Source organism: Notolabrus celidotus, chromosome 6 (genome assembly GCF_009762535.1).
Source record: "Notolabrus celidotus isolate fNotCel1 chromosome 6, fNotCel1.pri, whole genome shotgun sequence".
In the NCBI taxonomy this organism is placed as follows: domain Eukaryota; kingdom Metazoa; phylum Chordata; class Actinopteri; order Labriformes; family Labridae; genus Notolabrus; species Notolabrus celidotus.
Window position 1 is genome coordinate 23,238,412 of NC_048277.1, and position 25,119 is coordinate 23,263,530.

At 43.3% G+C, this 25,119-nt stretch overlaps 1 protein-coding gene across 1 annotated transcript; it reads left to right on the forward strand.

The window, feature by feature from the left end:
* Positions 1-5,294: 5,294 nt before the first annotated feature.
* Positions 5,295-24,884, forward strand: smad6b (SMAD family member 6b). The gene is made up of 4 exons (XM_034686104.1): positions 5,295-6,782; positions 9,517-9,573; positions 10,060-10,137; positions 23,982-24,884. Exons 1-4 carry the CDS (start codon positions 5,981-5,983, stop codon positions 24,521-24,523), a joined length of 1,479 nt encoding a protein of 492 aa, XP_034541995.1. The 5' UTR covers positions 5,295-5,980; the 3' UTR covers positions 24,524-24,884.
* Positions 24,885-25,119: the final 235 nt, after the last annotated feature.

A 25,119-nucleotide genomic window follows, 5' to 3' on the forward strand; every position in this document is an offset into this window, starting at 1 on the left:
CTAGAGAGAACTTCAAAGAGAAAAACACTTGATTGTTTTTATCTTTCTGCCACGTTTGATGTAAGTCGCTCATCTCTCTTTGTCTGAAGTGTCAGCCGGGAGCTGGGCTGGCGTGACCACTGCATTATTACCCAGAGGTCTCCAGGGTAGCATGGGCCTGGACCTTCACAGGGAGAGGGGCAGGCCAGGGGACAGGCCTGTGTGAACAGCTGCGCCCTGTTTTAGATCCGCGTACTCGGTTACCTCTTACTCTTTGAAGAAGTCTTTCCTTACACACTTTCACACATGCAGCACACATTAGGAGGGTAGACCTCAGATATGACTGAAGGATGAAAAGTTCAAATGCCAAAACTTTGATTTTTCAATTAAAAAAAAAACAGCCAGATGGTTCTGGTGGCTTTTTTTAAACTGTTGTTGATGAATCTTCAAAGCTTCTTTCAGAGCAATGTGGAATCATTAGTTTCTGAAGAACATTTTGAAAATTTGGCCCCTCCACTGCAACAGGAACCAATTGTGAATCCATATAACTAGTAATCGTCCAATTTAAAACCATCAAGTTCTTTGTAGAACCACAGAGTGTTCTATGTATAAGCCATGGTGGTTTTCATTGCTCTGTAACACTGGAGCACATGGCCATCATGTGGTACAAAAGATTGTACATTCATACTGAGCTGCCACAGCAACATTTCAGAGAGATAGCATCAATCCTATTTTAAGCAATAGTTGGCTCAACAGTTTTGTGCTCACTGTGACAGTTGAGTTTAACTTTGTTGAGCGTAAACAAACTGTTTGAATGTTATTGCACTAGTGCGGTATTTAAGTGAGCATTTAATACGTTCTATATTGATCTATCATTGTGTCATACATACATTTATATGCCCAGATTGTATGGGCTAACATGACACCATGAATATAAACAGTCCGAGATTAAAGTGCATGAAGAAGATGACAAAAGTAAACATTAAGTCTACAGAATTCTTCTTTTCCAGGATTTCAGACAAAGTTCTCAAGCCTAAACACGACAAACTTACAAAGCCGTTCCACTTTATGCTCGTTAACTCACCACGATATTTCCGGCTTTTGTCAAGCGAGATCATTAAACAGTAACTCTCTTAGGTCATCATATTTTGTGCAGTGCAATAGAAAAGAAAACTCAGTTTCATCGTCATCCAAATCACACAAAGACTGCTTTCTTCTGGAATATTTGTTGAATCAACTGACCTCACCAGAGGAAGAATACCAGGTCTTAAGTATAAAACCAAGGACCTTCGTTCTACAGAATCAGGACTCTTTGCATACTTTAGGAATAAACTTCTGTTTGTATATTTGTATATTTATAGCTCTGCCTATGCTCATTTTGATTCATATAAAACTGTATAACTGATGCTTTTCTCAGGAGGTTTAACACCATAAGAAGTGACATTTTAGTATACATAGTGTGTATACATCTGTAATAGTTGCCATATTTTATTCTATTCTATTTTATTTTATTTTATTTTATTTTATGCTACATTTATTATTGCTATTATTATTATTATTGTTATTATATATATTTTTTAACTATGTTAGTACACTGTTTTCCCCTGTCCCGTGTTGTAAGCTCCTGTAACAAAAGAATTTCCCCCAATGGGGGACCAATAAAGTATATCTTAATCTTAATCTTATGTTGATCTAAATAAAGAGAGCAGATCCAAAAACATACGATGAAACAAACAGATATCTGTAAAAGTGAATTAGTGTCAGTCATAGCTGCTGCAAGTTTTCACCAATAAACAAATAAATGTATAATAGATCATTATAACACAACTGGATATACTTTAGCATTAAAAGCGGTGTCGTTGTAATAAGAATGAGAAATGAATTAGACATATATTTACATTAAACATTAATCATCTGCTGTACAAAGTAAGATGACTTTGTTTTGTAAGGTTGCTAAAATCATAAGCAGCCATTTGTGCCAAGTCCTAACCTCATGACCTCATCATTGACCTTTCCAGCCCCACACAGAGCTGTCACTCTACAATATATAATCTTATAATGAAGGTACTGACTGCATGATTTATACCTATGAATGATCTCATCTTATGCTCAACGTCACCCAGATTGTGTTTTCAATATCTGGTTATATTATTGGTTCAGTTTTAAAACGGTACTGATGAGACTTGGTGACTAATTGCAGATATTCTTGCACGTTTTATATTTAACTCACTGTAACAGTGACCGAGTCAGGACCCTCTTCCAGGGTCACTGGCTCATCTGTATGTAACTCATGTTGTACTAGATTCAAAGCATCTAAAATGTCTGCGTGCTACCGATGCTTTCAGACATTGGCCTCCCGTGAATCAGTTCCAGCAGCTCAGACGGCACAGCAGACGGCCTCAGTGACTTACGAGCCAGCTGGGTTTTTCTTCTGACTTAATTGAAAATTGCATGACACTGATTTAAATGAAGCGTTACTCTGTAATAACAGTTTTCTTTTCCTTGTCTGACATGTGATTGAGTTACAAAGGGGAATGCATTTGCAACAGGTGCCTCTAACACAGTGCAGGCATGAGGGCCTCCATGTCCACCCTCAGTAACCTCCCTCTGCCCCGGAGCCCTGAGGCTGCCAGGGAAACATGACTCCAGTTCAGACACTGGCACAGTGTGCGGCTGCAGACCTCAGACTCCCCACAGGTGCAACTGGGACGCTTCAGAGATGTCCCAGTGAATGCAGCCTGTGTGCATTTCTGTGAGTATCATTGGTAATAGTGTGTTTAAGAGGACCTTTCACATTCAGATTTCATTGTTTATCAAGCTATTGCAGATATTTCAAATCCTGATATAACAGCAAAACATATTAATTTTCAGTACAGTGATGATGGGAAACACATAAACCAGTTCTTATAAGATAAAGTTTCCTCTTCAAAATTTCACGTGTGAGTTATTTCTAGAATAACATTTGAAATTGAGAGAACGATGCGTATAAAACCATGTGTCATGTGAGTAATATGAGTGAAAAGTCTTGTGTGAGCAGAACAATACTTCTGGCATGCTACCAACTATGAAATAGCTGTATTTCATTCATGACTATTTACAAATTCAATATAGGGCGTGACTGTTTCCAACAGGGGGAGGTTTCAATGCCTTTTAGCCAATCAGCAGCCATTACTCTTGAACTTGTGCTTCTTGGATTATGTTAATACATCACGGGGTGTGGCTTTGCCTTGCTGGTTTCAGAGCCAGAATATTTTAACTCTTACATGACCATAAATTAATTTCCAGTCACTGAAGTCTTAACATTTGTTCTGAAATGAGCTTTGAGGCTAAATATACTTCAAAGAGTTGATAATATAAAATGTTTTCTGTTCACTCTCATCTTATTTAAAAAGCAACAAAAATGTCAGTGCATGTTTGCTTACTGCAGTGGGAAGCTGGTAAGCATCAGAACAGAAACAGGAGTTCCCTGTTGTTTGTTGTTTGCTCTGACAAGAGCAGAAGCTTGAGATAAGGTGGAGACAGACTTGAGGGGACGTCACTGAGGAACAGTTCACCTGCTGTGTCTCCAGCCAACATGATGACTGTTATCTTTAAGAGTGTAAAAGGTCGGACCTACTACTTTTTTAAAGGTTTTTTTAGTTGGAATCAGCGTATTAGTCCTGAAAGGTTTAAAAAATACTGGGGAAACTGAAAATATGTGCTGGTTTCATTAAGTGTAGATGATACTGTAAATCCAGCAAAGATATTCCCTATGTTATTTTCATATATCCACACATACGGGTCTGCCATTTTCATTTTCAAGCTTTCATTTTGCTACATGGCACTAATAAAGTAAATAAAAAAGCAGTCAGGCTTATATGAGCATATAGCAGAACTGTCTCTGCATGTCATCAAACAATATCCATCCAGACAGAGGCTGCTCATGCTGATGTTTTGAAGGGTCACAGGGGGTGACTGAAGCCAGTCCCAGCTGACTTCCTCTGAGACAGGCTGAATAAAAAAATCTGAATATATGTTGGAGTTCGTTTCATAATGGTGTCTGTGTGATATAGTTTCCAGGAAAGATGACAGGCAAGTTTCTGTTTCCATCCTAAACTTCGACTAAACTTACATTACTTTTCAAGAGACAACAGCAGTAGCCAGAACAACTTCCCCCAACCAAATGCAAGCTGCAGTGTCAGATGAGAATTTCCTTATTTCTAAAACTGAATATGGAAACTTTCTTTTGTCATCTTTTCAAACATGTATATCTTTGACTCATGGTTCAATTTGTGATATTTGAAAAGAGTAATAATTATGCTGTCTGGAATCTGACTTTCAGTTGTTACAGCAACCCTGACATAAGTACAAACAAGAAGAGGTTTCAATTAGTAAAATAAAATAAAATAACAATAAAAATAAAGTAAAATAAAATAAAATACAATAAAACTAAAAATAGAATAAAAAAAGATAAAATACAATTTAGATATATACAATGTAACAAATGGAATTTAGATTAAATAGCAGTAATTACAGGCAGTATTAAAAATGATTCAGTAGTGACAGGTTGACATGGTTTGATTATAGTTGGTAATGCCAGATTAAGCAATAAATAAAAATAAATATGGTTATGTAATATGACCGTGAGTTGTAGTAAACAATAATAATGTAATATAACATAATATAATATAGCAAGATAATTATATAATATTATATATTATGCATTATAATGCCAGCAGCAGTCAAGAATGTCAGTTCAGGATGAGATGATGGGGTATGACTGACAGAGCAGGGATTCACTGCATTTATAATTTGTATTGTCTGTTTTGCTGGTATTTGCTAATTACTTACATGGTGTATTATTCATTATATATTTTTTTGTTGCCTCATGAAAAAAACTAAATCAAATGTGGTTGTTTCCCATATCATGCAATTTTCCAACCGATGCACATGTTTCACTGTGCCTATGAAAGAATAGAATAAAATTACCTTTGACTTTTTTTTCAATGAGGATCCAAAGCAGCAACTCTTTGCATGAAAGTTCCTTTCCCTGATTATAACACATCATTCCTGTAGCATGGATGTAAATAAGTTCGAGCAAGTTTAACTTAAAAACTAGAGGAGGGTGTTTCGCCTTTAAGAGTTGGAAACTTGAGCCTTGTTTGCGCAACAATCAGTGCAGCTCAGCCGCCAAAGTGTCTAGACTAGCACATGATGGTAGTCAGCCAATGGCTCCACCGCTCTCCTCGGGGGCCCCGTGTGTGCGTGTGTGTATGTGTGTGTGTGAGGAAGAGAGAGGGGGGAGGGGGGGGGGGGAGAGAGAAAAAGAGAGAGAAACGAAGGAAGAAAGCCATCGGGGCTGCAGTTTGGTTTAGATCTGAGTAGAGAACCAAGGAGCGCGATCAAGCCCTGGATTGATCCTCCTCATGTAATTTCGCTTCGCATGGATATGTCGCTGGGATTGTAAAGAATCAAAGAAGTGCTCTGACGACAAGGATCCTGACTTCCAGTGCATTTTCTTTGGGATTAAATCTCCTCGAAGTACCTCATGCTCTGCGTGCCGGTGTAGAAAGTAGATTTTTAGGTTGTTAAAAGTCCCGAAACAGTTTCAGGCTGCGAGTGGTCGTCTCGGGTTGAAGGCTGCTGGCTTTGAATTATGTTTCTAAGATTATCATTTTATTTTATTCTGCAGTCTACTCTTTTTCCTCTTTTGTAACAAATATATAAACAAGTCCGCAGCAGCGATCCTGGATTATGAATCCAGTTCCCCTCGCTTGGTTATTTACAGTGTAATCGACTACATGAATGCATTGTGATCGGAATGCTGCAGTGCGTGTGTTGGGTGATTTTGTTGTAAAAGCAACAAAATAGCCTTCATTCTAATGTTGCGGTTTTGCCACCAATGCTCGTCACTTGGCTGTGCATGCATTGCACGGCATTTCACAAACATTAATGTTTTACAACTGTAATATTCGGAAATCCTTACAAAATAAAACCCTCTAATAGATTTTCAAGTTGTCGTATGTTCAGGACGAAACGCTCAGGTCTTGTGCGGCGACTCTGGAGAAGCCGTTTGATCCCAGAAATCGAAGGGGAAGATGGAAATGGCAAAAGTAGTGAGGGCTGTACTAGGGACGATCTGTTCGGAAACAACCCAGAGAAAATTCCCAAAACGGAGCTCAGACCGATGACCCCTAGCGGGTCTCTTGTAGGGGACACAGGGGGTGTGTGCACCCGCAGCCCCACGGAGAGCAACGACTTTGGGGTCACGTCGGACCAAGATGGGGGTGCGGGGTGCATTCACGAGCAGGGGAGCCCCCGCTCCATACAGGACAGAGAATGCAGGACAGTAACATGCTGCTTATTCAAAGACCGGGACCAGTCCGAGCTCAGGGGTCCATTCACGGCTCAGGGTACCATGGATCCGGGGTCGTGTCACTTCGTGCTGAGGAGCCTCGGGCCGCGGGATTGCGGATCTCCTGAGGCACCGGAGGCAATGCCACGGACGGTGTTGGAGCAAGAACTGAAAACAGCCACATACTCTCTTTTGAAAAAGCTAAAGGAACGGGCGCTGGATACCTTACTGGAGGCGGTGGAGTCCAGGGGAGGGATGCCGAGCGACTGTGTTATGATTTCCCGGACAGAGCTGAGGTTGGGCGGCCATGTGGCCTCCCCTCAGCTGCTTGTGTGTAAACTGTACCGCTGGTCCGACCTCCAGCACCTTGCCCAGCTCAAACCGCTCTGTGAGTGTAAGAGCTTTGGGGCCCTGGACAGTCCAACAGTATGCTGCAACCCCTATCACTACAGCCGGCTCTGTGGGCCAGGTAAGGGCTTCTGCCAGGACACAAACACTGTTTTCATGTAGCACCTCACAGGCCTACCTTTGAGGCCAAGTTACCAGGTAGTCCCTTTTCAGTTAACAAGGCAGCTTTGTTTCTTCAGCATAGGTTTGCTCTGAATGTCTTGTTCCGCATTTTCCATAAGATTCTCACTTTTCCAAAATGTTTTTCTTCCTCATCATGCCAGAAAACCTGTCAGATACACTGAAAGACTCTGAAAAGATTTCCCTATCACCTTGCTTCAACCCCTTTTTAATTTTGCTTACTTTAATATAGAGATAGAGACTTGCTGGCTGTTGGATAATATTGTTAATGATTACAGAAGTCATCCTTGTAGATGGTTTAACAATAACCAGCTGACTTTTTAAACCAACAGAGTCTTAAACAAACTATCTTTTGTCAGTTTTCTATTGCTCTGATGCAGTCTCATTGATGTATTTAGAGGTAATGCCAAACTGCATGTAAAATAGTTGATCATTATGATATTTTGTTAACATTTGAAGATTTGCTTTGTCTATAAACTTGGATTTGAGCAGTTTGGTGCTGCACCATTTGTCTTGCAAAATCTTGGCCTTGCAATGAAGAAGCATCTATCTTTGGACAACTCTTGTAGTTTTATTCCAACAAATCCCCCTTTACAGTACATCATCTGAAGCTTCTTCAGTTTGATGCAGAGGGAAGGTGTTCCCAGTACTTACCTCCTTGTTTTCTTGCAGGGTCATTGCTAGGTTGCCAGATCCATCAACAGTGTATGACATGTCAATGATTGTGTAGACTCACCCAGAGGTTTGGACCTGGTGCCATAGGTCACATCAGTTATTATTGTAGTAGAGAGTTGAGCTTTAATTCCACAATCAATGAGCTATCTATGGCAGACCCTCCCTGACCTACGCTAACAGTCTGAGTTTTGGCAGAGGGTCAGGCCTGTGATTTGGCAAACCTTAAACGCTGGTCCACTCGACCCTGCTGACCCGATGACAAGGTGCGGTATCATATGTAAAGATGCGAGCGTCAGTATTTCTGTTTCTGGCACACGACGTGGATTTTCCATAACATCCATGTTTACTAGAGCCAGCTGGCTGTGACAAGCACTTCAAAGTCAGAAGTCCAACAATATCAGAATTCATAGTCTGCAAATGTGGGAAACTGATGTTGACTTGGCCTTGGTGTCCCCACCATCTTGTCTGTCTTGATACAAAGTGATTATATAGAACTCCACATGTTGAACCACAGTGTTTGTGCTTCTCAAAATAATGTGTTTGATAGCAAAACCAGGAATTAAGCTCTCTCTGTTGAAGTGCATGTCATGCTACGCTTTAAGAGTTTCTTTCCACTAAAACTAGCAAGATGAACTGTAAGGAGAGGCACAGGGGGCACATACCCCATATTGGGACTGAGGCCTGTAGTAGACATAGCTCACATGCTCTCATGCGTGGCCCGATAGTGCTGGTATTTCTTTCATGCTATTCAAGAAGAGGGACTTTGAATCAAGACCCTTATCACCGGCTTTTACCTCGTTTGCAAATTGGAAAGCAAGAACCACAGAATCATATGAGTATTACAGTAAATAAACAAAACAAGAGTTATTAAATATAATGAAATCATGCTTAAAAACAGGTTGTGTTAAGGCACTTTGTAACAGCACTTCAGTTGATTTATGTCATTTAAGAATTACTTGAACACAAAATAGTGCTGGAGGTTTTTATCTGAAGTGTGAAGGTAATAAAACAGGTTTGAATGTGTATCAAAGAAGTCTGATTGAAGTAGACAAAAAAATGTTCCTTTTATTTTGTCAGGCATTATACTTTTCTAATGAGATCAGTTTCAAGTTGCGCTTTAAAAGCCCTTTTGTCCTGAGGAGGTCCCCTCATGCTATTTAGGTGAAGGAGTGGTGATAATATACAGTTTGCATACTACTGGCGCCAGACTGACTAGCTGTGTATCTGAGTGACTGAGTTCAGATCCCAGCAATTACTGCCGCCACTCTTAAAGGACCCGCTGCTATTATGCTCTCTCCTTCTCCTTTTCCCTGTAGGCGAGGTCACAGTGTGCTCACAAAGTTCTCTTTCCTTTGTGCTGTTCCTTCTTGTGTGTGTTTGATTTTCTTCTCCTTTGCTCTTTGCTGGATAAAATCGAGGTCTGTGAACACAATGAAGTTAAAAAAGCAGAGATTTTCTGGGATTCATTTCACCACTGGAGCAAAACGTTCTGTTGAGTCTTTTGTGGTTGTTGTAACGACTGCTATAGTTAAAGAGTTAATTCTCAGCAGAAACAAATGTGCAGTTTTCAGTTGGCTTTATTAGCTTTTTAATGAGCTCTCAAACAGAATGATTTGATTCAGCACTGCAGACACAAAGCTGTTATACTTCACATGTTGTCTGGAGTATACTCTCTCAGTAGTTTTTTTGTTGAAGCCTTCATGTCAGCTTAAAATGTTGCTTTGTGCTCAGACTTAAAGCCATAACTTCACTCAAATCTCAAGACAGAAACAATGTTTGGTTACCTTTGAATAACAGCAATAAAATAAAATAAACTGAAGAAGTTTAAAGATGAATCGAAACTACACAGTGACCAGTTCACAGCAGAGACATTGAACTTGTTGACTCAGTTATTCTCTTGAATATCACAGATTTGACTTTCTCTTGTTGGTGGTTTCACTGCCAGGATTACACTTCATCTTTAAGTTTTAGGTTACTGACATGATTGTTTTGCTTTACAGAGTCACCCCCACCTCCTTATTCGAGGCTTTCCCCTAATGAAGAACACAAGCCACTGGGTAAGACACAAACACACACATTTCATCCTGTCCCTTAAAGTGCTTGAAGTATTCAACATTTTGATAGGTATCCAGCTAGTTGTAAATCTGTTAGCACTTGATTTATTAATACTCTCTGTTTTGATAATTACGGATGTTTTAAGCATGTAAATTGGAGAGGGAACGATCACTCTGCTGTGTCAGCTCCCATTTAACAGGAAGACAAATAAATAGAGCATGTGGAGTTTTTTTTAATGGCTGTATTTGGGCACAGTTACCTGCCAAGTGCAAGTTAACTCTGAGATGAGACTGAGGCCAGCATGAGGCATGATATCAGCAAGGCAGTGTGGAGAGTGAAGTATTGAATGATAAAAACAGTTTATTGGTTGAGATGAAGACGTGCCCAGTAGTTGCTCTTCAGCCTCTTTGGTAGATGATTAATGAGAGGTCAGGGCTGTTGTCAAAAAAATGGAGACGAAGAGCTAATTTCTGTTTCGTCCCCCACAGATCTGTCAGACTCCACATTGTCTTACACTGAAACTGAGGCCGCCAGCTCACCAAACATCACACCGGGGGAATTCTCAGGTGGGTGTGTTTCCTCCAACTGTCTGTCAGCCTCCAATTAAGGAGTTTATATCTGAAAAATCTCCCACTAATTTCAGTGATGATGGGTTCTTTGAAGTTTTATCACTCCAGCTTTAAAACACTTCAGTTAATTCATCAAACGATAGCATCAGGTCCTCAAGAACTTTTCAGGTTTCTTTTGTTGTTGTGTGCATATTGTGTTGTGCATTTGTTGGGTTATTAGATGTACTGTGCAATCTTGGAATGTGAAATGCTGTCTGCCTTAGAAGTGTGGTTTGAATGTGAGCTCTTCTAATCATTAAATGTATCAGATTAATAACAAAGTTTTTCTGTACTTTGTACTTTGAGTAAACAGAAACAGTATTACTATTAAACGTCAGCTTTATTTGAATCAATCTGAAGTGAAAATATCTTATTTACCCTTCTCCTGATAAGTAGTGGTTTTTCCTTTTTCCAAAAACCATGACGAAAATGGAAGGATTAATAGAAGACTTAATTAAAAAAAAAGAGAAAAGTGGTATAGATAATGGATAGATAAGTGTCTTCAATTGGTTTCTTGGTGTTGCACATACCTCTTACTTGTGTTGTTGTTAATATATATGAATTACTGTATTTAATCTCAGAGCTTTTAGGACTTTTAGGTTAATGTTTCATGGTCTCTTTGAAATAGGTAAATTTGTTCTTTTAGAGTCTGATTCAACAAGAGTTCAGTGCTTTACTCTGGATGGCTATTGAGTGTGTCAAGATGAATATGTAAACTTAAAAAGGTCATTTCATTTTGATGTCGCACTTTATTCCGTCTCATTAAGGGTCATTACGGGGAGTCAGAGTTTTAAAGATAAAGGTTTCATTGTGAGCGCTGCAGAGGTTCAGCGGGGCGTGTGTGTTGGCCTCCGAGCTGGCCTCCCCTCCTCTGTTTTTCTTTCAGAAATATTTGAGTGGGATCAAACTGTAATAAGATCCAAGCTCACTCAGAAACACACACAAGCACACATAGTTGTGCACATGCATGTGCACGGTCACTCCAATGTACAACTCTATCTAGCCTGGCTGTGAGCGGGCTTCGGGGAGGGGCGGGCTCAGGGAAATTGAGTCGCTCCTGTGAATGGGGCCACACCAAAGGAAGTGAGTAAAAACAGTCCTGTCCTCTGACTTGAAATGAAACACTCCTTTCTCATGGCACAGAGAGAGCATGCCCCCCCCCCCCCCTTCGTAGCTGCTAGCATGCACAGTATCATGTGGACCTGGAGTCTGAGCCCTCATTTTTGGGGCTTGCAAGGGCACAGCATTTCCTGTTCTGGGGTTTGCCACAGCACGAAGGCCTGGACACTGAGGAGTTGACTTGGCTACCTGGCAGTGAAGTTTTTCAGGCGGCTAAGGCCCCCTCCTCTCCAGTACACATGCTGTCACCACCTCAGCATGGCCCGGCGACACTCCCTGAGTCAACAAATGAGGGGCTTGTCAAAGCGCACACCACAATTCCTCAGAGACTGTGGTGAGGAGGGAGGATCTAGACATGCAAGGCTTTGGTTTCTCCCAACTGTGTTGCTGCTTGTTCAGGCCGGGCTGGATCACTCTGCGTTGGCTGTGACACACTCGGACACTTGGACAGGAGAAAGCCTGATGACCAATGCTCTACAGGGTGGTAGTTTTCAGAGCTGTGAGCTCATCTGTGTCTGTTTGTCTCTGATTATTTTTCATTCAGACTGTGTGGTTAACACACAAAAGAGTTGAAAGTATTTGTCCCATTCTGTCATGCACAGCATACAGAACACCATCATAAGACCAAGAACCTAAAGGCCTTCTTATAGAGCCTACTTAGTTCTGCTTGAACATACAGTCCTGTGCTGCATATTGTCAAGTTATCATGTGTTGAATGTGTTGCTGACCTGGAGATGACTTTCCCTGTGAATCCCCCTGCAGCTCGCGCAGAGAGAGAGTGTCTGTGTGTGTGTAACTGGAGTTGTATGGGATCCAGACTCCACCCCTCGTGCAGGAACAAGTAAACCTCTTAAAAGCAAGTCTGGGGGGCACTTGGTGGATGGGTGGAGTGTCGTCAAATTATCAACTACAGTTTGCTGCTCAAGGCTACAGAAATACTCTGTGAGTATTTTTCTGCCTCACATAGTAGCAGAGGAACCGATCAGAACTGGTCTGTGTGGTGAATAAGCTTGTTTTACTACGTACTGTTGGAATCTAGAAAGCACACATGGGCACACACATTTCCTTCAGCTGCATTCTGAAAAGGCTAAATGTGTTTCTGCTTTTAATACCTTTAGATGTTTGGATCATTCACAACTAAAGAGACAACCCCCTCAGGCACTCTAGCTATGTCTGTTTACGTCACAAGCAGGCCCAGCTTTCGAGTCTGTGCATACACAGTATACCTTGGTGCTGTGTGTGTGAGGGAATGTGCCTTTGCTGGTGCTACCCTCCCAGTCTGCCCTCACACCTGTTTCCTCAGTGCCTGGGCCTCGTCGTGTGGACATCAGAGTGAAGCCCTTTGAAGCAGGTCTCATTGCTTCCTGTATGACTGTCTGAGGGGGTGTTCCCCCCCCTACACATTGACTTTAATTATGTCTGTCACATTGTCCCTGACATCAGGGGCTCTTTATGTTTGTCACTTCTTCATTACAGCGCTCCTCCAGCCAGCTCAGGCGGCTCACATGCAAGATGTTTACGCATCGCTGTTGAAGAATTTCAGTCATCGACTATATGATGGTTTCTCAGTGTGTGTGGGGATTAACATATGATGCAGGCCCTCCCTCTGTGCAGAATGAAAACCGTCATGGCTCCAGTCTGCCTACATTCTTCAGTCTTCAGAGGTTGTGTCCTCAATCAACCCAGTGGAATTTGTCAGCATAACACCGTGTGTACACGCTCATGTTGGTGTGAGGTGAGATCACTGATGTGAATGGAGGGGCTCCCTCAGATTCACTGGGTCAGGTGACTACAGGACACGCAGAGTGACCTGAGGCACTGTCCGTTTTTTTTTCATTTACCTCTTTCCTGCACCTTCCTCCTGAGAGTGTAGGAAAGTTGGACAGCAGGAGCGGAAAGATTGAAAGTTATTAGGCAGGGATAACGCAGAGTGCTGCTGCGCTTACCGGAGGGAAGAGGAGCATGAGCAGGTAGTCCTTAGTTCTCACACAGTAATCATACAGCGCTCTGCTCCAGCTGCCTGTCTGTCTGTCTCTGGAGGAAAAGCCAGCGCTGTCTCTGTAGATGTCTCGTCTGCAGACAGGCACTGTGTCAGGTCCACTCTGGTATTGACTGATTCTTCCAGGCAGAACAAGGCAGTCAGTTGATAGATGGGCAGGGCCTGCAGCGAGCCACAGAGAAGATTGCTCAGTGAACAACACGCAGGTGCTGGGACTGCAAAAACCCTCCTGAACACTTCTGTTTGTACATTTTTAGTCTCTTGCTAAGGGTGCACACTGAAGCCCAGTTGCATACCTCTCAGGAGCAAGGCAAATAAAACTGTGCAGCCAATACAAATCACAGTTCAGCACTAAGCATCAAATCAGCCCTGTCTGTCAAAGACGAATTAGAAAGCCTAATCAAAGCATGTGATGCTGCCTCTCTTTTACCTCCCTTTCTCTCCATACTCTATGATGCCTGAGTGATACATTTCAAGCCCCTGAATGCATCATTCAGATTGCATTTCAATAAATGTTTGCCACTTAAGTTATGTGAATTGAGGGTACTTGAAGCATTCTTGCTTTCTTGCTGTGCTGATCACAAGCTGTCCTGAAGTAGCAGCACTGCACCGACTTTACTCAGACAGAGGAATGATCTGATGGAGTGACAACTGCATCAGCATGTTAGCAATGCACGACCCCCTCCCCACTTGCTTCAGACCCTGGAGTGATGCAGCCTCGGCCTGTCTCCCCCTGTAGCCTGGCACCCGGCCTCAGGTTTCCACCGCAGCCCCGAGCCTTCACAGCGCCTGGCCGCCCACACTCCCTCAGGAGCCCCAATGCTCCAGGATACGGGATGTGGAAATAATGTGACTCGAGTGCTTCCACCCTGCCTCCCGAAATCAGGTTTTGCGGATTGTTTATTTGAGGGGAAGGAGGCCTCAGACAAACATCCTGTTTAAAAAAGCTGCCTGGGTTTTGTAGCAGCACTGGGCGGTGAATTGCCCCTTTGACAGTGGGGGGAGACTGAGGAATGTTAAAGAGAAGGCCAGCATCTCAGGGGACATGAGGGGGCTCTCCTCGTCCCGTTTGTCATGTCCAGTTTGCAGAGTCCATTCTGAGCTGGAGGGGGGGGGGGGTGCAGAGGGTTGTAGCGATATATCCTGAAGGGTCTTGTGCTCCATTCTCTCTGTAGTGATGTAGGGCCTGTACCCACAGTCCTCGTCTCAAGTATCCGTTCCTGTCCTGGGAGGCTGGCTTCCGTTTCCTCTTACGTAACACATACACATAGAAAAAGAGCCATTGATAAGAGCGATAAGGCCATTTTTCATTTTCCCTTTCTCAGCATTGTTCGCCTGTGTCTGAAATCCACTTTCAAATAGTCTCTCAGAGGTTATGACATTGAGTATCCTCAATAGAATCTGCATAACCTATTTCCTTATAAATATAACATGTTTGTTGTTGAGTTTGGAAGGATATTGCGTTTGTTTTTAGTGCCGTTCTTTGTGATATGATCTTTTGAACTGCAGCAGCTTCTTAAATCATGATCTTTCTCTCTTTGTTTAGCCACCGTTTTAAGTTTTCTCAAAAAAGCCAAGTTAAGATTAGCAGCATTTCCAACAATCTTTTACACAGGTTTTAAAGCGATCTCAGGAAACGTGAAAGCACTTGCGATTGTGCCGGGATATTTTCTTCTCTGATTTTGCATTAAGAGCTGAATCTCAGTGAGAACCAGCAACACAGGCACTAGACGACGTAGTGAGGTAATGTGACCTCTCCGTGCAGAGTGAAAGCCATGCTAATCTGAAGCAGCCCTCGGAGAGGCCTGAAAACCTTTACATGTCAACAGAAACTCGCCTGCTGAGGTTAGTATTTATCTGTGTCCGCTTGGCAAGCCAGTGTGGTGCCAGTGCTGCTGGGTGTTTGACTAACATCTAAAGAGGGCCTGCAGATAAAGATAAATCTACAGCCTCATACACCACTTTGAGTCTTAAGCTCACAGTGCTGTGCTTGTCATGTGAATTTACAGAGAATACTGTGCAGGGCCCTAGGATAAGGTGGACTGTGTTTCATTTTAGGACTCACCGCATAGATAGTCGGTGGAAATAACAGGAGGTGTGCACAGGCTATAATTTTTGCCCCATATTCTACCTTAGCAAACAAAGTAAGTGAGCTAATCTTGTCGTGTGCTCAGGGAGGGCCGCTGTTACCATATTCTCTTCCTTCACACCGCAGGGCTGCACCAATAGCTCCATTCATTCGGCTCAGGGCAAAGGGTTAGAGCAACAAATAAAGAGCGTGCAATGCCATTAAAAATGTAAGGAATGTCCAACTGTTAGTTTAGTGTTTTAGTGAGCCTCCTCTCAAGGCTGAGAGGGGGAACAATACTCCATTTGAGCAGGCCACTGTAAATGTGCAAGCCTTGCAATGCCTGGCAAGCATTAAGGAAGGTGGTGCCAGTAGTGGATGCTGTTTTTATTTTCTGACCATTTTACCCACAATTATAAATCCAGACACCGGCCACCACGGCCAGCTATGATTTAGCCCTGTGGTCTGATTGCTGGCGAAAATAGATTGAAGATTTTTTTCCCCCTTCCTCCCCAGAGGAGCATTGACAGTTGTGCCTGAACCTATGGCTGTCAGTATTTTTGAAACTCAGAATAGCCAGTGCATTCTTTGAGCCTCCAGATTGCTGTGTGCGGATTAACTGTTGGGGCCCATGTCAGTCGACATCTCTACACAAGCCTTTTACAGCCTGAGGGAGAGGGTAGGGGCTTGACGTTGATAGGTGAACAGTAAACTCCCAATGTATCACAGTCTTCTTCATTTTTTTCCCCCTTCCATACATGCGTACGCTGAGAGACAGGGACTTGATTTTTTTCCCATCTCTCCCCTTATCTTGTACTTAATCTACTGGAGCTGCATCTTCATTCCTCTCCCTTGTCCGAACACGGGGCCAAGTATGATAGACATATATTAGACAGATGTTTGGAGCCTTTGATCTTGTTCCTGAAACGCGATGCCTTTCAAATCCGGGCAGATATCTTTTTATTCTGAGTGATAGAAGAGCAAAAGAGCTCCAGATAATGTATCGCTTACAATGACTTAGCTCACTTCTTCTGCTCAGGGTATCTTAATTCCTGAGCATATACAAGTATGTATGTCCTCAGGATGTACACAAAGCATTATCCAAGAAGACAGATTGTACTCTGGGATCAAGTTTTTGTAAGTAGTAGTTATTACAGCTCATACACACGCTTGTTTTCATTGATAATGTCCCCCAGGGAGACTTCTATTTACTTTTGAGATGTGTGTTTCACTTATCTGTTATTTCTCTGCGTTTCTGAAGCCTTTGCTGTGCAGTGCCGTACGTGCAGTCAAGCTGTCGCATATCAGGGTACGGTTTAGATTAGAGGTCTGGCTGTAGCTTCCCCCTCTTCCCCTCTCTGTTACTGCCAGCACATAATTTACTTAATGAAATCCTGCCATTCCCTTTAGCTTCAAGATTTTTTGCAGATGTTGACAGGGGAAGGACTTTGTGAATTATTGGAAATGTTCACTCCTGCATTTTTAATGAATGTCTCGCTTGTTGTGAACGGGCTAACTTGTCAGGGATATGGGGAGGGAGGGGGGGGGGCAGTTGTCTTTGTTTTGGGAGCTGGTGTCTGGATGCCCGCGGTGGAGCAGTGTGGGTTACAGCCCAGCAAGTGTTGTGATTGAAACAGAAACTCGGGTGCCACATTATCCTGACAGAACACATTCTCCTCACAGACTCTGATCCACTGGGCCGATCAATAGGAAACCATTGTTTAAACGGCAACTCCGTCCATCATAGCCAGCCCACCTCCCAGCCCGCTGGAAACCAAATACCTACCTTTCGCCTTAAATTAGTCAGACTAACATTACTCTTAATAATAGAGTTCCTTGTTATTTTTCATTTGAAACCCATCTTTCAGCATACTTTGAGTATATAGGCCAGCTAACGTGGGTTTACTCCCTCTGCGTGAGTCTTTCTTTCACCTCTGAGGACAAATATGAATTCAAAACAAGTGTGTTCAGAAGTTTCAGACCACACAGTGAACACTTTGTCTCTGTGTGTGAGTTAGTGAGAATTTAGAACCAGACGAGACCCTTAAAGGACAAGAAATAAAGCAACCTTCTCGCTGCACCCCCACCCCCCACAGTCCTAACCAGAGTAGGAAGTTAGGAGGCACAGCGAGGGGAGGGGGGGAGTTCAGGAATGTGCAGGGTCTCCTCTACTCAAACGCTCCAGCCTTCTTGGCTTGTACCTCTCTCTCTCTCTCTCTCTCTCTCTCTCTCTCTCTCTCTCACACACACACACACACACGCACACACACACACACACACACACACACACACACACACACACACACACACACAAACAAACACACTCACACAAACAGATAGGTTGTGCGAGGAGGTGAAAGGGAACAGCCACCCAGCAGGATGTTCGCTCAGTGTTTTGCTTTTTGATGCTCACTCAGACTTTGCCGGTCTTTGCCGCCGCCTGTAGATATGACATTTACAAACATACCCCACAGTTTTCACAGAGCTTTTTTTTACGTGCCCTGGAGGACTCTCGCGGGTCTCACTTGCATCACCGCCATCACTTGTGCTCTATGTTTCTGACACATTGCAGAGCCGTGGAGGAAACTTTGAGGAAATGAGCTGCACATTCTCTTCCCCTGAAGAAAAAGGAGAAAAAAAGAATCTTCTCCCTGAAACCAGCAGGCTCTTACTCACGCGCCCAGACGGCTCCTCTATATTAGCCTCCTTTGCTTCCTGTTCTTTTTAAACCCTGTGTTGTTTATTGATTTAATTTATGGATTCTGTTAGTTATCTGCTATCAAGGGTTCAGCACTTTTCCTCTCTCATCGGGTCGCCCCCAAACAGAAATGAAGGGAAAGTGGAGAGGAAGTGGATGACAATATAAAGCATTCCCATTGTGACCAGCCAGGCTTGGTGACTCGATTCATTTTCTCCAGCTCCCACAGCATTTTCTCCTCCCTCTCTTTTTCTCTATCTCTCTCTCTCTCTCTCTCTCTCTCTCTCTCTCTCTCTCTCTCTCTCTCTCTCTCTCTCTCTCTCTCTCTCTCTCTCTCTGCAGAAAAGAAGGCCATACCTCAGGGGGAAAAAAATCCATAGACATATAAGAGCAGCTCCAGTTAGCATGTCTGTCTGATAAAGCCAACTTTGATGGCAGCGATAGCCCAGACGCCAGCCTAAATGTAGCCTGCTCAGGGGTTATAGTCAGTCGGTAGGAACCATTGTCTGCAGATTTAAAGCCATTCCAGGCCCTGAACAGGAGAGGGAGGCTTTTACTTTACTTCCACTTTGTTGTTTTTAGTCTTGTAAGAAAGTTTCATCCAACAAAGTATCTGAGTTTGGCAGCTGGCATGCAAAAAAAGAAATCTATTTGTTCAAAATGTTCACACATATTACTGCAATGTACACAGTCACAGTCCTCACAGCCCCCTCCCTACCTCCAGCCCCCCAGCCTATCAGTTCATTGGTAGAGTCTAATAGCTGGAGGGGAATCTAATCCTTGGCACAGGATGAGAGACTGCTGCTCCCCCTCCTCTCCTTGCTGCTCTCCTCCCCTCCACTGTACTGCTTAAAGGGACTGGCAACAGTGTTTTCTTTTTCCTTTTTTTTTTTCTTCCTCCTCAGCAAAGTTTTGGAGGAATGAGTTCAGCCCTCGCTCCTCGCTCTGGATTAGGAGAGATGAAGTATAATGGAGGTGGCCCCGGAGCTTGGTGGGGAGATGTTAGCACGGAGGGGAAGCTGTTGTTTGTCTGCCTGTCCCTGACACTCGGGCTCCCATTCATCTCACTCCAAGGCTGTGGAGCCGTGTTTACCCCGGGGCAGCTCTTTTTTCTGCTTCTCCCACTGGCCTCGCTCCCCACCTCCTTTTTATGCTGTCTTTAAAAGCATTACTGGATGATCATCAGGGATTGCCATTTAAACTTTCAAGCCCCCATTTTTGTCTACTTAGTGGTAATTAACCAGATTGCCCTCAAGTGCAAAGAACTCATAGCAGGGCGTTCTGCTTTTCTCTGTATGTAAACCTGTGGGAGAGGCTCGGGCAAGTTGTGTTTAATGTAGTCATTGTGTTAGCAGCCTGCTGGTCTTCTTCCATTACAGGAGTGAGAAACATTTCATAGGGTTAATCATGATCAGTGTTTGCTGTTGTGTGGCCGGTGACAGTTTCTGTTGTTTAGATCATTCTCAGCGATGGAAGGTAACTGAGTATACCATGAATAGTTCTCTATACCTACACTCCACCACAGTACAGATGCACTATTATGCTAAACCCAGGAGTACAAACATGTTGCAAGTTGCTACACAAACTAAAACTATTTTTTTTAAAAAGGCACTGACACATTAGTGAAGTGGGTTTGATCAGATGAGAGTACGAAACTCACATGAGCCGTTATAAGAAGTACTTTCTATCCATTAAAAACCAAGTGGCAACCTCTGGTCTCAAAATATGAAGCCCATGCAGAAGTGTTATAAACTGCAGTTCATTGAGAATCCGCTTGAGGCTGGCTGCAGAAACACCGGAAACCACATAGACACCAATTCAAAAAAGACTATCTTTGCAGCATTAATAAACATGTTTACAGCCTGGTTCAAAAAACGGCTTGGCTCTACATAGCTAATTTCTCTATCGGCACACACTGTAGGGGGTGAATTTTTTTTTAAAGTGACGGTTCAGAAGATATTAAGATTACCAGTTTTTGCCCAAATAAGGACATGACTGACTTGACTCCCAGTTGGGAACACATAGCTGTTGGCTAGGAGGCTCAAACTCTGCCTCTTTACATCCCACTCTGCCTGGTTGAGTTCCGCATTTCCAATATGGCTGCCTTCGTCGATTGGCTTCAAAACAGCGCTCAGGAACAGATGGGTGACGTCACGGATACTACGTCCATATTTTATGCAGTCTATGTTAAAAACTGACAAATTAAAGCTCCTGTGAGGAGATTTTAGCTGGTTATTAAACAGGCTGAAATTCATTCTGATGCTACTATATGACCTACAAACAAGACCAACTGCATCAAAACTGATAGTTTCCATAAAGTCATTTTAAATGCATGTAACCACTCCCACAGGGTAGGCGTCAGATGAATTGATTTTGCAGCTAAATGCACAAACAGCTTTTTCCTCACATTTTTCCACCGTAAAGATTCACAATGAGTGATACACTTGACCGAGACATGATAAGATTATTTGTTGAAAAATAATTCTTTAACATGTACAGGAATTATTTTGTACATGACAAAATCAGCGAACAAATAATGGGTACGGCTTTGTCCAGAGAGGGCACCAAAATCAATACTAACCAAAAGTTTCTCACAGGAGCTTTAATGACACCCTCAATGCTTGATTTCTATTAATATATATTTTAATACTTGTAACCTGTGACTAGAATAGTACCCTCTGAGCATCCAATCCCTCTACACAGCAGTTTTTTTAGTTGTTCTTACTCTCACTTGTGTCGTTGTTTGCTTTCTGACTTCCAGCGAGCTGATAAAAGTCTGTGTTTGTTGTCAGATCTGATGTCCTGCTTTGATACTCTGGAGTCCTCCAATCAGACAGGCCACAGGGAAACAGAAATGTCAACATTTTCTCTGGGTTTCCATGGAGCTCACGCCTTGTTATTGAAATCAAGCTCTGCACACCAAATGCTTTGTGTTGTTGGAGTCATGTTTTTAAAATATCCCTGTTTCTTGTGTGAGGCGGGTAGTATGTGCAAACACAAGGGCTTCTGAACACTTTGAATGCTCTAAAAATGTGAGTGGACTTGTGATTACTTGAGTTATTGCCTGGTTATTTATTTCTTAAGGGAAAGACAAACAGTATCTGTCATGTATTTCCCAGCCATGGAAAATTTTAGTCCAAACAGCTTCCACAAGTCTCTGTTCCTACTTTTTTTTAAACTAGCACTTTGAGTCTGGTCATGTAAGACATTAGATTTCTTCACAAGTTAAGATCGTTGCCCCTGGCTGACAGAACAGGAAGTGCAGCCGCCCTTGTGGCTGTGTCATACGGCTCTGAGACTGACACTAAGAGGAGAGGCTTTTGAGAATAAAATAACAATAATAACATGCGCTACTATTCTAATGGGTAAACGGAGCTGTTAAAAGGTGGCAGGGTTAAATGGATGCAGAGCACCAGTAATTGCTCCCAGCCCGTCCTGGCTCCACCCCTCAAACAGAACCTCTGAAAGGCCGACATGAAGTTAAGGAGACATGGGTGTCTGTATTGTGGTCAGAGGGGATGAAGACACACGCCCTCACTTCACCACCTCAGGTCTGACTATAGGAGTTGGGCTGATTCTTGGTCTGGTGTGTATCCGTATATAAAACGACATTAACCCTTGTTTCATACTCTTTTATATAAATCTGATTAATACGGAAGTTCTCAAAACTTTGCTTAAGTAAAAGCTGCTTTTAAAGTTGACCTCATACACTCAGCATTTCAAATATAATGAGTCGAAGGCAGCTCTTACTCTGGAGTGGAGGCCGTAGTTGCTGTGGTGATGTTGTCTAAACAGTCTGTCGATTGGTGATACCTCGGCTCTGCTAAAGAGATCTAATGAGTCCTTCGCTCAGAGCCCTCACCTCGGCTCCCCCACCTAGCCAAAACACACAAGTTCAGGACAAAAACACAAACACACTGGCTGATATTTTTCCCCCCTTCCAAGCAGACACATGTGCGCACAGGCACACGTAGACGCTTAACACAACAGAGCAACAGGAAAAGGCCTGGCTCATGGTGCATTCATTGTCCTTCCTCAGGCTCAGGCTTAGCATTTGATACATTTCTAACCTTTGTCCTGCTCATTCCTCTTCCTGGTCGTTGCAGTCTTGCTGGCTACCTTCGTTCTAGGCTACGTGTGAAAACTAGACACCACTGACCAAGTTGTTTTTGCTTGATTCTTCTCATCTAAAAAGGAGGAGACGGTAGCCATTTGGTCATTTGTGTGTGCACAGTTTCAAAGTGAGTTTACCCTGATGTGTGGGCTCCATCTGATTTGAGACAATGGAGGGCCATAAACAAGTTGGGCCTGAGTTCTTTGTTGGCTGAGCTGCACTGAAGTAAAAGCTGAGCTTAGAGTGGAGGAGCTGGAGTGTGGAATTCACTAATGGCACATGCATGTTGGGGCCCCTGAAGAGAGGGGGTCATTTCAGCCATCAGTGTGTGCGCAAACACACAGAGAGCCTGTCTGCAGCTTCCCCCCTCCCCCGCACGTCCCCACTCACTCAGTCCCTCACTCACTCTTTTCCTCCCCCTCCACAACCAGCAGGCGTTTTGTCTCTGCAAGTCTGCTGAAGGTTTTTGCTAATCTTTGTATAAACTTTACTAGTGTGGGTCACTCAGCAGAAAGGTTTAGTTTGGTGGGAGGTGAGCGAGGCATTTTGTTGCTGTGTGGATCTGTGATGCTCCACCTTAAATGCGTTTGTTAATGGGGCGGGCGGTCATTAAGCCCCGTGAGCAGAGAGACTGAAAGGAATGGGGCCACAGGCCCAGGCTTTAAATCCTCTGTGCCAATAGACTCTCTGAAGCAAAATAATGGCATCACTCTGTGTGTGAGTTAATGGGAGCTGATAGCATGAAGGCTGGGGGGTCAGCAGGTCACGGGCTTGTGCTAAGTTGTCAGGGAGCTGAATGCCGTCCCTGGGCCCACAGCAGGGGGAAGAGCTGGGTGAAGGGGGAGGGGGACCCCCTGCCTGGCCCTCTCCCGTCACCCCCACTCTTGTGGAATGTGAGGAAGATGAGGAAAGAGGGGAAAGAGGTACCCAAACTCTCCAGAAGTAAAGGGTAGAGAGTGGGATGTGAGATCATGGGACTCTTTTCTTCCTGATCCACCAGACCTCCCTCCTCCCCTCATACCACGGATTTCATGAGCAATAGAAACGTATGACAGCTTTAAACAGTGCGGACTGAAGCAGCCTTTGGAAGCAGTCGACAGTGCTGTTTGTCTTTTCCGTGCATTCAAGATAGAAGTCCACCTAGGGAGCAGTAACTCATTTTGGAGTGCTGAGGCCTGTCACTGCAAAGAGTTCACAGACTGCAGCCATGAAAACTGAATTAACAAGCTGATTTACTGGACAGAGATGTTGTGGAACAAGATGCCAACTTTGTTCTGCTGTAAAAAGAAAACAGTGTGTTTGTCTGGAGTGGTGTTTACTAAAACGTGCACTGGTGGCAACACAAAGTATATTTTTTTAATGCATCTCAAACCCACCACTTCATACACGTGTCAACCAATGTGTATTCCTTCATTCATGTCAGTTAACATGATCTGTTTTGAAAATACAGTGTGAGCCTCAGAGCTGGGTGGTCAGTGTTTAATCATGACAGTGCCCTCTTGAGGCAGAGGAGGACACTGCAGGTGTTCAGACTGACCTCACAACACCATCAGGATATGTATAGTGGCTTGTGTGCTTTTGTGTGTACATGTGTGATGGATGGATGGATGCGTATGCAGTGGTATTTATACAAGGCTTCGATTTCAATATGGTGTCTCCTTTAGTATTTATAGTGTGGCCATCTGCTGCAGACAATAAAACAGATAGTTAATCCTTTAAAACTAAAGCCTTCCTTTTTACGAGACCTCTTTGCTGTTGTTTATGTTTTGTTTAATGACCGTCCCTCATTCTCTTTCCCCTTTAGATGCCAGTATGTCACCTGATGCCCCGAAGCAGAGCCACTGGTGTAACGTGGCGTACTGGGAGCACCGCACACGTGTGGGTCGCCTCTACACAGTGTACGAGCACTCTGTCAGCATCTTCTATGATCTACCTCAGGGCACGGGCTTCTGCCTGGGCCAGCTCAACCTGGAACACCGCAGCAGCACCGTTCAGCGCACACGTGGCAAAATCGGCTATGGCATCCTCCTCAGCAAAGAGCCGGACGGCGTTTGGGCGTACAACCGCAGCGAGCACCCCATTTTTGTGAACTCCCCTACCCTGGACGTGCCTAACAGCAGAACTCTGGTGGTGCGAAAGGTGATGCCAGGCTTCTCTATAAAGGTGTTTGACTATGATCGATCGTGTCTGCTAAGGCACACCACAGACCCTGACCTCCTGGACGGACCCTACGACCCCAACAGTGTGCGAATCAGCTTTGCTAAAGGCTGGGGTCCCTGTTACTCAAGACAGTTCATCACATCCTGCCCCTGCTGGCTTGAGATCCTCCTCAACAACCACAGATAACACAGATGGACCCCACAAACTATCCCAAATATCATCTACCTAGATTTAATATAAAGTTTTATATATTATATGAAATATATATTATACTTGTAAATACGGAGTCATTTTTACAATGTAATTATTTATGTATGGTGCAATGTGTGTATGGACAAGAGGAAAAAAACGGAAAATGCACTTTGGCTTATATATATTATATATATAAATATATATAAAGATAAAGAATCTTTCAATACCAACTTGAGAAATTATACAGCAAAATTAGGATGAGTCTGGATTTGGTGTATAGTTTTCATATACTATTAATATCCAGACAAAAAGCTAACACCATTCACACATTGATAATAAAGTATTCGCATAATAATCCTCTTTGTTTGGTCTACATCATTAGCTCTTTGTTTACATTTTGGGTTTCTCTTTTGGGTTATTTCCTGCTTTCTTTTGACATTTATGGATTCCTCGTAGTCATCTATGAAGTAGATCCTAAACACCGTAATTCTTCTAAAAGATGAGCCATCCCATAAATGATACTCATGTATCAGAGCCTTCGTTTCACTAGCTGTTTTTCGAGATGGCCTGCTACATACTACCTACTAATT